Source organism: Populus alba, chromosome 12 (genome assembly GCF_005239225.2).
Source record: "Populus alba chromosome 12, ASM523922v2, whole genome shotgun sequence".
In the NCBI taxonomy this organism is placed as follows: Eukaryota; Viridiplantae; Streptophyta; class Magnoliopsida; order Malpighiales; family Salicaceae; genus Populus; species Populus alba.
The window spans coordinates 453,683-466,207 of record NC_133295.1 but is presented as its reverse complement, the minus strand read 5'-3'; the positions used below and the strand labels follow the sequence as shown (position 1 = coordinate 466,207).

Below are 12,525 nucleotides of genomic sequence, written 5' to 3'. Positions count from 1 at the left end.
AGACGGTGAAGATGGGGGAAACTGGAGAGGGGAGCTCCTGCGATTTCGTGGCTGTTGTGGCCAGGGGAGTTGGTGGCTGGAGGAAGGAATGGTGGGGGGCCGGTCTGGTTTTTCTTTGCAAAGGGAGGGGCTGGCGACCAGCCTTAACAGGGAAGGAGGGGAAAGCTCTAGCTTGCTTTTCGAAGACCAGGGGAAGGTGGTGGCTTCTTTTTTCAAGGCTGAGGGCCGCCGGAGTGACCGAGAGAGACAGGGGCGGCTTGCGGCTGTCTTTTGGCCAAGTGAGGGGAAAAGGTCGTCTCTGGTTTTTTCAAAGGGAGGGGCGGCCGACTTGGTTTCAAAGGGTGGTGGCTGCCAGAGCAAGGGTTTTAGGTTTAGGTTTTTTTTTTACTCTCCCCCCCAAAATGCTCTTCCCCCGGGTCAATTTTTCGATCCCCCCTTTTTCTTTTTACTGTAACTTAGTATTTATAGGATAAGTTTTGCTAGGTTTCCAAACTAGTCCCCCAACTTTTCTTTTCTTTTCTTTTCTTTCTTTTTTTGTAAATTTTGATTTTTCTTATTTTTTGGTATTTTTAAAAGCGAGCAATATCAACGTCAACTCAACAAGAAAAATTAGTGATTGTAACATTAACGCGTTAAAAGTTGAATGCGTTCAAAACCTTTGAAAATTTAAATTCTTTTGAGATGACGTTGAAAATGCTAAAAAACGATGCAAATACATTAAAAATACATTTTTTAGGTTTTTTTTTTGTTTTTTTTTACTATTTTTTATTTTTCTAAAAATTTATTAAAAATATAAGTTAAAAATTAGATAGCAACAGAAATTATGAGAAAGGTTGAGCTGTTGGAGTGCTTTAAGCTTTCCTATCACTTTTGGAATCTCTCCGATGAAATTATTATTTGACAAATCAAGTACTCTGATAGTACTTCGGATCTTCGTAAACTCAATTTCTACACCTTTCCATGTCATTTCTATGGAATAGACATAGCTAGTGTAATTTCTTGCCCCCATGTAAATCATGTTTTGATTCGAGGTCATCATTGCTTCAAGACTATTGAAATAACCTGTTGGCAACGGCCCGCTAAAATTATTGTCAGAGATGTCAAAAATCCTTAATTTAGAGAAGGAATTATGTGCAGTCGGACCCTTCACAAAACCTTGGAGTTTATTGGATTTTAGGTCAAGAATTTCTAGCTGTGGAAGCGTTTCTAGAAAGCAGGGAAATGGATCCTCAATCTTATTGTTGCCAAGATGAAGAAATTCCAACATTGTGCAATTGACGATAGACGGTGATATTTTCCCTTCCAATTCATTTCCATTGAGGTTGAGATATTCCAAGCTATTATCATTTGAAAATGTTAAAGGGATGGTGCTCTGAATATTGTTCGTGCCTAGATGCAATACTAAGAGCATGTTGTTGAAGTTCCCCAAACATAGTGGCATAGAACCACTAAAGCTGTTGTTGGACAAGTTGAGGACCTGAAGGAATCTCAACTCGCAAATAGAAGAAGAGATCTCACATGTCAATTTATTATTGGACGCAAGAATAAGGGTTGTCAAGTTCTCTTGTTTGAAAATCGAACTTGGGATTGTACCGTGGAAGTGTTATTGCTCAATCAAGATATACCACTGAATCCTGTTGGAGTTCACTTATATTACCTATGAGATTATTGTCATGAAGGTCAAGATATTGTAAATAAGGAAGAGCAAACAAAAAGGATGGTATTGTTCCATTGAACTGTGAAAGATGGTATTCTTTGAATTGTGAAAGTGGTCATTACTGTATTTTGCAACTACATCTTTGTGTTGAAACCATCCCTCATTACATTCTTTTCTGCACCTGAATCCAAGCAAGGTTAAGCCCAGTTACATGACCGGTTTTCATTCCACAGGTCACCCCATCCCACAAGCAGCAATCTGTACCCTCTTTCCACGACTGTCTTGGGATGCTGGCAATTCCATGAAGCAGAGCTATTAATGGGAAAGGATTCTTTGAATTGGAGCAAAGAAAGACTTTGGTCATGAGCACAAAAATGAGATGAAGAAATTGTTGAAAGGAAATGGAAGAGAAACAGAATGAAAGAGAGGGACGGTGGTGAAAACCCCATGTTTTGCCTTACAGGATTTAGTAGTATATTTGGGAGAGATGAGGAATAAAGGAAGGCATTGTTTGTATATTTAGTAGTATATTTATAGACAAAGCAATCTTAGATTGCATACTGACGAAATCAAAGTCACTGACCGACCAAATCTCAAGTACAAGAGTGAGTACTACGTGCGCAAAGCAGTGGGGGCCTGGCAGTTTGCTCCTGTCCAGGTCTCAGGTTCGAGTCCGCCTGGTGCAAATAATTTCTTGGGGCCATCCGACTTGGGCGAAGCCCTTGATTTAACCGTGGTGCACTTGCGGGAAACTTCTTGCCGAGGACCTGTGCACCCCCGGGATTAGTCGGGTTTCGACCCGGATACCCGGTGCCAATTCAAAAAAAAAAAAAAGCAGTGGGGGCACTACAGACTTTGCACTTATATATCGTTTCTCGTGACCTAAAAGTACTCTTTGTGCGCGCTCGGTAATGTATAACAGTTTAAAAATCGTGACAGCTTAATTTGAATGTTCAGAGATGTTTTTCCAAATTGTATTTAGCAATGAGATTTATGCGAAGATTGCTTTGCCCGCTAAAATATAATTTCCAAGAAATTCAAGCCACAAAATCCTCAATACATAGAAAGAAAACTTCTTGAAGATTTACACTCGTAGTTTACCTCACAGCAGAGTTAAAGAGTCATCCTCACCTTCTTATGTCCACTTCAATCCAATCCAGTCAACACGTTCTGGCAATAGCTTTATTGAACAGTCAACCCACTCAATTAGATGCTGTGGGATTGGTCGTCCTAAAAGGTCTTTCTCTTTCAGCATCAACAAGGGAGAAGCAATCTTCATTTGGTCTGTCCTTGATCTCCAAATCTTCGGAACTTGGATGTATAGATATTGTTCACTCTTCATATGGTGCTGAATATGGAACTGAAGGTTCACTTGCAAATATTTCCACACGAAGGAGAGAAACACGGCAGTATTAATTTCCAAAATTGACATTTTTGCAGCAAGTCTTTGTGCTAACAGATACAGTTCATGCTCTAATTTGAACTTCCTTTGTAGCTCGTCTGATGGCAGCTGTTCTCGGGGACATCTACCCCGCTATTATTCCTTGCTGGCTTATAAATTTAATACTAATTAGATCCCCCTTCGCATGTACTGATAGATTATTCTTGCTATTATTAACAAGAATACGTGACTGTTTACTTGAAGGGTTAAGCAATTTATATGTTTCCCAGAAGAAGAAGAAGCATTTCATAGCTTAGAAAATAGCAATGAATATGTGCTAATAGATACAGTTTGTGCTCTTCCTTTGCAGCTCGTCTGATGGGAAGTGTACGTTTCCGGGGACTTCTACCACTCGTCCTCGTCTTCTATGAAACTCCATGCCAACAAAAGGCAATAATGCAACCCTTGGTACAGATTTTGCTGGATATTTCCACGCAAGGAGAGCTCCCTTAACTAGTTGATGACTAAAAAAGAGTATTGGACAGAGGGAAACCGGATCGTTCTCAGGTATCATTAGGAATTGTTTCAAGGAGGAAAAAGTATAAGGTTAGGTTTCTTAATGCCAGAGGCAGTTTGACAGAGATGGATAAGGAGGTTAGTGACAACTCTATGGACTCTACTCTTGCCAATGTCAATGGAAGGTTGGAAAATTTGGCAACTTGTACTGAACCCACAATAGTCTATAGCTCTGCACGAGAGGTGGCAGCTACACATCACCTTGGCAAGGTTTTAGGGATTCATAGAGATACAAATGATGGTTTGGTTGCTGAACATATTCGGAGGCAGATTGATACGAAATAGAAGGAATGGTTGGACTCCCTCTTAAGTTTTGCTCTGGTGCCCAGTTTATGAGTTTTGTTCTAATCTTAAGCAGATGCTACCATAGAATTATAGAGATTTAGGCAGTCTTTGAAGAAGGGGGGCTGCGCAAAAGTATGTTAGTTCCAATGATATTGAAGCTTTTTGTTTCTTGGAAACTAAAATTTCTAATTATACGTGCACCTTAGTCAAAAGTAATTGGAGTGGGTCTAAATTGCTTTAGAACATTGTTTGTACCTGTTGAGATGGTTTTATCACACTTTTTAATAGTTATTCATGTCTTACAAGTTCCCAGAATTACTATTTTTTACTTGCAAATATTGCTAGTGTTGTGATAACAGAATCTGTCAGTCAAGTGTTCTTCAATCTGTTCATAACTCTATAACTTTCAAAATACTCCCAGAAACAGAGATTGATTTAAGTGATCACGAATAAGGAAATGGAGACATAAAAAAAGGACCCAAAACATAAATGATTTTATAGTTAACACAAACTTGTTACATGCATGAATTCTTTTTCATAGAAGTAATGTACATTTAACCTTGAATTATGTAAACTACGAAAAAAAATAAAAAATAAAAAATAAAATCCAATACTATGAATTTGCCACCCAATTGCTGTTCCACTTGATATCTTGATTGTACTGCAAAATTAGACAGCTAAGACTGATCAAATGAAATAGTAAAGAAAACATATCCTAACATAAACTGTGAACATAAAATTTGAAAACTCAAGTGCTTGCAAAACTTACTTGAAAATATCAATTGCATTATTTAGTTTCTTCTAGCACCATATCTGCCAGCATTCTTCTTTGTTTTTTTGCTCTGGAGATTCCATTTATCTTCAACCATCCTAAAAAACCATGAAGGCTTTTTTGTTCTTAACACAACATATCCCGTTGCAACTCCAAACACAAACCCACATCCATACCCCATTGTCACAGCTTTCCATCCAAATCCTTCTCCAAACAATGTTGAATCATCTCCTTCATCAAAGCTTGATGGCGGTAGTGATGGTGCCTCATCACTGTAACATTTTTTTAGTACTTGAGATCCAAATAAACCCAAGTTTCCTTCAAATGAGCTTGCATCAAAGGTGTTGAATTGCTCTCCACTTGGTATGGGCCCCTCAAGTTGGTTATGTGAAAGGTTAAGGATTGCAAGAAATGTTAGATCCCCCAGCTGCGTTGGAATCCTTCCGGTAAGCAAATTTGAAGATAGATCTAATGATTCCAAATTGGTCAAATTTCCTAATGATGATTGGATATGACCTGCAAGGTAATTATGAGAAAGGTTGAGTTGTTGGAGTGCTTTAAGCTTTCCTATCACTTTTGGAATCTCTCCGGTGAAATTGTTATTTGACAAATCAAGTACTCTGATAGTACTTTGGATCTTCGTAAACTCAATTTCTACACCTTTCCATGTCATTTCTATGGAATAGACATAGCCGGTGTAATTTTTTTCCATCATGTAAACCATGTTGTGATCCGAGGTCATCATTGCTTCAAGACTATTGAAATACCTAATAGGCAATGGCCCACTAAAATTGTTGTGAGAGATGTCAAAAATCCGTAATTTAGAGAAAGAATTATATGCAGTCGAACCCTTCACAAAACCTTGGAGTTTATTGGATTTTAGGACAAGAATTTGGAGCTGTGGAAGCGTTTCTAGAAAGTAGGGAAATGTATCCTCAATCTTATTATTGCCAAGATCAATAACTTCCAACATTGTGCAGTTGATGATAGACAGTGGTATTTTCCCTTCTAATTCATTTCCATTGAGGTTGAGATATTCCAAGATATTATCCTTTGAAAATGTTGAAGGGATAGTGCCTTGAAGCTTGTTCATGCCTAGATGCAATACTGAGAGCATGTTGCCGAAGTTCCCCAAACATAGTGGCGTAGAACCATTCAAGCTGTTGTTGGACAAGTCAAGGACCCGAAGGAATCTCAACTTGCAAATAGAAGAAGAGATCTCACCTGTCAATTTACTATTGGATGCAAGAATAAGGGTTGTCAAGTTCTCTTGTTTGAAAATCGAACTTGGGATTGAACCATGCAAGTGGTTATTGCTCAAATCAAGGTATCTCAATGAATTGTGTTGGAGTTCACTTATATTGCTTATGAGATTATTGTTATGAAGGTCAAGATATTGTAAAGAAGGAAGAGCAAACAAAAAGGATGGTATTGTTCCATTGAACAAGTTATTGGATAAATATATATATTTAAGATTTGAAAAGATATTTAATTGAGAATGGATAGGGCCTACTAGTTGATTATTGGATAAATTTAAATATGAAAGATTGATTAGGCTACCTAAAGAATCTGGAACTTGACCCATCAATTTATTGGAATTGAGATACAAAGAACGAAGCTGTACAAGGTTTTCAAGTGATGATGGGATCTGACCACTAAAATTGTTACTTGAGAGGTCTAAAGAGGTGAGTTGTGTGAGATTACCAAGTGATGATGGGATTTGACCGCTAAAATTATTACTTGAGAGGTCTAAAAAGGTGAGTTGTGTGAGATTATCAAGCAGGGATAGATCTGACTTTATAATATTACTATTACGAAGAGACAAATATTCTAATGACTTTAGAGTACTGATTAAATCGTTTTCTAAATAAACTGAAATTCTTGTATTAGAAAGACCCAAATGAAAGAGGACATTACTCAAATTGGACGAAGGAAAAGAGCCAATGAGGCCTTCGTTGTATGACAGATCCAGTGATTCAAGGTTTGGGAGGAGAAAGATGTTACCCGGGAATTTCCCCTGCAATCCACAACGACTGAGGGAAAGAGATGAAAAGGAAGAGGATAAATTCGTCAAGGAACTGGGTACAACTAGTGATATGTTTACCCAACTCAAATCGAGTTCTCTAAGATTGGTTAGGTTTCGAACAATCTTGTCAAAAGAAATTGGTTCTAGACTTGGATAGTAGTTTCTAGAGAGATCAAGTGAAACCAATTTGGAGAGATGAGAGATTTCTGACGGAACTTGACCTGTAAAGACTGAGAAATTTAGGTTAAGAAGTATCATATTGGAGAACTGGCCAAATCGAGAAGAAATATGGGAGCTATTGAAATCATTGTCAGAGAGGTCGAGCTTTTGAAGGTGATGCAGGGAGAAGAGGGTGCTATTGGAATGGAGGGTGCCATAAAGCATGCTGCAAGCAAGGTCAAGTCCAGTGACTTGCCCTGTTTTCATGTCACAAGTGACCCCATCCCACAAGCAGCAGTCTGTACCCTCTTTCCACGACTCTGTCTTGGGATGCTGGCAACGCACTGAAGCAGAGCTATTAATGGAAAAGGATTCTTTGAATTGGAGCAAAGAAAGGCTTTGGTGAGGAGCACAGAAATGAGAAGAAGAAATAGTTGAATGGAAATGGAAGAGAAACAGAATGAAAGAGAGAGATGAAATAGGTGGAAACCCCATGTTTGGCTGGCCTTACAGGATTCAAAGTATATTTGGGAGAGATGAGGAATGAAGAAAGACATTATTAGTAGTATTTATAGACAAACTAATCTTAGATTGTATACTGACTGACATAGGATGTGTAAAACATGTAAAGACGAAATCGAATCTCAAGAAACAACAAGAGTGAGTGAGTGTTGGAAACGCGGCAAAGTATATTAAAACAAGATTCCTTGTTGACTTCAAATTGCGCAAACTGAATTGTTGTTTCTTGGCAAAGTAATAATTACGCAAAGTATTTAGCAATGAGATTTATGAGAAGATTGCTTTGCCCACTAAAATGTAATTTCCAAGAAATTCAAAGCCACAAAATCGGAAGAAAACTTCTTAATAAGCCACAAGTGGGCTTGCAGAGTTAAAGAGTCATCCTCACCTATTATGTCCACGTTCTGGCAATAGCTTGTTTGAATAAATTTGCTTCCTCTCATGTAATTAATTTAATTTAATTAAAGAAAATTATTTTTAAAAATAATTTTCTTGCTTTATCATTCTTTCAATTTATATACTTGTTTTAATTTAAGTATAGTTAATTTTAATATTACTATGCATGCTAGGTTTTTTGATTTTATATCAATTGCAAATTTAAATATATATATATATATATATATATATATATATATATATATTTAATATGCATGTTATTCTATTATATTTTATTTTTTGTGTTGAAAGCATAATCACTAAGGAAAATTAGAAGGAGAGAAAGACTTTGGTATTTTAGTAACTAATAGTATTTTAGTTCTGGATTCTTCATTGGATCTAATATGATATGATTTATCATATTCGATGAAAACTCAAATCTATCTCAGCTTTTTAAAAAATATGCACTTCGATCTATTTTTACCACGTCACTAGGTATATCAAAAATCTAGTGCACTGTATCACACTGAAGCCAATATATGTCCATCAGCACCGTCCGATTTACTTTTACATCGAGACAACCGTAGTTGGATGATCAATCCAGAGGGTTACAAGCTTCAGGTGCTGGTACTCACTATACTAACATCCCCACTATAGCAAATCTCAAATCTCAAATATTCTCTCTCTCGTAAGAGTAAAACCCATGGAAATATGTAAGGTTCTATCAAATTGACTTCAAATTGCGCAAACTAAATTGTTTATTGGCATCTAATGAGTGCGCGCCTGGCAACGTAAAGTGATGTTTTTTAATTAAAAATATATTAATGTGATGATTTTTAAAATTTATTTTTAATTTTTAATATTAATTTATTAAAATCATAAAAAATATTAAAAAACTAATTAATATTAATTTTCTAAATAGATTAAATAGTGTTTTAGAGGTTGCTAATATTTCTTAAATTAATCAATCCTTTTAGTTTTAAAATAACTAAATAGTTATTTGACAAATCTTGATTATTAATATTTTGTTTTTTTTTAAACACTTTTCTTGCTTATCATTCCTTGAATTAATATACTTTGATTTTTCCTTTTGCTATTCTAAATAATAAATAATTTAAACTATGGGATTATGTATACATAATTGAAAAAATAAATGATAAACAAAGTCATCTTCACCTTCTTATGTCCAATCCGCAGCTGTACAACAAGATTAAGTAACCAATAAATTCATTCAGCTAATATTTTCACACGTGGAGAAGTCCTTTAATTCACTAACACAAGTGCTAATAAATAAGGTAGTTAACTGTGAAATTTTTATAGTAAGATAAAAAAAATTAAAAATCGTGACAGCTTAATTTGAATATTCAGAGATGTTTTTCCAAATTGTATTTAGCAATAAGATTTATGCGAAGTTTGCTATGCTCACTAAAATATAATTTCCAAGAAATTCAAGCCACAAAATCGAAAGAAAACTTGTTAATAATTTACGATCGTAGTTTACTCACAGCTTAAGCAAGTGGGCATGCAGAGTTAAAAGAGTCATCCTCACCGTCTTATGTCCACTTCAATCCAGTCTACAGTCTACACGTTCTGGCAATAGCTTTATTGAACATTTACTAGAAAACTGACAAACAATGGAGAATTAATGGAGTTTGAAGGTTCTTGCCCTCAAGATACTGTGGGATTGGTCGTCCTAAAAGGTCTTTCTCTCAGCGCATCAACAAGGGAGAACTTGGATGTATAGATATTGTCCACACAACACAAGGAGAGCTGTGAGCGTTGGAAACACGGCAGTACTAATTTCCAAAATTGACATTTTTTCAGCTAGTCGTTGTGCTAACTGATACAGTTCATGCTCTCATTAGGACTTCCTTTGTAGCTCGTCTGATGGCAGCTGTTCTCGGGGACATCTACCCTTCGCATGTACTGATAGATTATTATTGCTATTATTAACAAGGACAGGGGACTGTTTACTTGAAGGGTTAAACAATTTATATGTTTCTCAGAAAATAGCAATGAACATGTGCTAATTAATAGATACAGTTTGTGCTCTTCCTTTGCAGCTCGTCTGATGGGAAGTGTACGTTGCTGGGGACTTCTACCACTCGTCCTCGTCTTCTATAAAATTCCATGCCAACAAAAGGCAATAATGACTAAACAGAGGTGTTGGAAACACGGCAATATTAATTAATTTCCAAAATTAACATTTTTGTTGAGATCAAGTACCTATGCGAGTGATGTGCAGCAAGTCTATGAAAATCTGCTAAAAGAACAGCCATTCATATGGATTTTAGACCCGCTCAAGATTCTTTAAGCAGGAAGGAATGTTTCTTTTCAAATAGTTAATAGAATTTTTATAGTGGTGGTTTTAGCATTGCGGGGGTTGTGGTGATGCATATATCCCTCAATAGTACATCTTAATATTAATAAAAAATTTAAACTTTCTTTTCACATACCTTTTGTTCCAAATTGGGTTAATGAAATATTCAATTATGCATATTAATTACCTTCCAAAACTGACATTTTTGTTGAGAGCAGATAAAATCCCCTACATGCAAGTCTATGTGCTTAAAGGTACACTCTGTGCTCTTCCTTCGCAGCTCGTCTGATTGGAATTGTACGTTCTTCGGGACTTCTACCCTTCTATGAAATCTGGTCTGTACAGGTTAATAATTAAGGATTTCCATAGGGCAGAGCTCGGAGAAGAAAGTCTCCATATCCATTTAAATAACAGAGCCCTGTTTTTTTGACATTAGGGAGCCTATTGCAAGACCTCCTTGCTTCTTATCACGCATTCCACACCATAAGAAACGTCTGATGGGTACGTTTGTTACGCTTTTTAATAGTTATTTATGACTTACAAGTCATCAGAATTACTTTATTTTGCTTGCAAATATTGCTGCTGTTGTGAGAATCAGTCGAGTGTTATTCTTTTAATTCATAAGAATTGTTTTAATTTGCTTGCACACTCGTAGATTTGTACATCAATCTGTTCATAACTCTATAAATCTTAAAATACTCCCAGAAAAGGAGATCGATTTAAGTGATCAAGAATAAAAAAAATGGACAAATAAAAAAAGAACCCAAAACATAAATGATTTCATAATTTCCAACAAGGGAGAATCAATCTTCTTTCAGATCAAGGAAGTCAAACCCATGAAACTCTTGAGCGATGCCAAATCCAATTACTTTTTAACTTAGATGCATGCTAGATTCAAGAGTATATAGGTGTGACAAGATACTAAATCCAACTTTCTCAAGGAAAAATCAGCGAATCTTTATTTATTAATTACTAAAGACTCAATATATACAAAGTGGAATTCTATTCATGTCTAATCTTACATCAAAATATTATAAGTTTAGTTAATACTCTGTTATCCTTTATCTTTAATATAACATGAAGTATTCTATTTTGATAATTCAAATTTATTGAAATAATATTACTTTGAGAATGTAATTTCCAAGAAAACATCGGAAGAAAACTTGTTAATAATTTACGATCGTAGTTTACTCACAGCTGAAGCAAGGGGGCATGCAGAGTTAAAGAGTCATCCTCACCTTCTTATGTCCACTTCAATCCAGTCTCCAGTCAACACGATTCTGGCAATAGCTTTATTGAACAGTTGCTAGAAAACTGACAAACAATGGAGACTTAATGGAGTTTGAAGGGAGAACCAATCTTCATTTGGTCTGTCCTTGACCTCCAAGTCTTCGGAACTGAAGGTTCACTTGCAAATATTTCCACACAAGAGTGAGCGTTGGAAACACGGCAGTACTAATTTCCAAAAATTGACATTTTGGCAGCAAGTCTTTGAGCTAACAGATACAGTTCCTGCTCTAATTAGAACTTCCTTTGCAGCTTGTCCGATGGCAACTGTCTCGGGGACATCGATCTATCCCGCTATCATTCCTTGCTGGCTTATAAACTTTGTCACATGTATGCGGCAGCGCGGTGATCGTCCACCTTCAAGGAAAAAAAATGAAATATGAATTATTCCTGGCAAATGTAGAGAGACAAGGAATTATTGTCTCTTATCAGTAAAATATGGATTGGGAGTTGCCACCTAGTATTTTGGTCACTAGGAACCCTAACTGGTCTCAGAGATCGGGTATGGAGACTGGTTGCGTAAAGGAAAGGTATTAGCACCCCAACTATGCCCTACCTAAGGTAAGCTACATTGTTTTGTTTGATAAAATCTAAAGTCTTGTTGTGGTTTCTAATTGCCGGTCCGTTTACGGTTTAAGAAAAGTCATTCTCTGTAAGGAGATCCTTATCTTATCGGATAAAAACCTAACTATTCTAAGTCGTCAAAAGAAAATGTCTTTTTAATATCAGGAATACGTTTTATATATAAATTCATAATCCCTGATACTAAAATCAAACAAAATAAAATTTTTCTTGTTTTTGAAATTTTGGCCAATGTTCTCTTAACTTTAATAAACTAGTTATTAAAGCCAAAATGTATGCTAAAACATTGTTTTTTGGTGTATGAAAAACACAATATGATTTTTTAGCTTTTGAGACACTTGGCCGTATGCAAAAAAATATTTTTCTCTCTTTTTTCAAAATTTTTTGTATTTTTGGAAGTTTTGATGAAAACCAGGTATTTTAATACCGGATTTGAATTTTTATAACTAAAAATACTGCCCGATATTAATCAAAATGACATAAAAACTACACGGAAAAATTATAAAATACGGAAACAAATATTTTTGATTTTTTCTCTCTTGAAATGGGCCCGGTCAGGCCCAAATACATGGGCTGGGCCAAACCT

General features: G+C 36.0%; 1 protein-coding gene across 1 annotated transcript; it reads right to left on the bottom strand.

Annotated features, from left to right (window-relative positions):
• Positions 1-4,300: 4,300 nt before the first annotated feature.
• LOC118058037 (receptor-like protein 9DC3) lies at positions 4,301-5,564 on the bottom strand. The gene is made up of 2 exons (XM_073412877.1): positions 4,669-5,564; positions 4,301-4,560 (listed from the first exon to the last, which is right to left on the bottom strand). Exon 1 carries the CDS (start codon positions 5,414-5,416, stop codon positions 4,691-4,693), a length of 726 nt encoding a protein of 241 aa, XP_073268978.1. The 5' UTR covers positions 5,417-5,564; the 3' UTR covers positions 4,301-4,560; positions 4,669-4,690.
• Positions 5,565-12,525: the final 6,961 nt, after the last annotated feature.

Bases quoted from the DNA above. Each gene is read 5' to 3' on its own strand.
- LOC118058037 (XM_073412877.1), bottom strand. From the start codon at position 5,416: ATGATGACCTCGGATCACAACATGGTTTACATGATGGAAAAAAATTAC.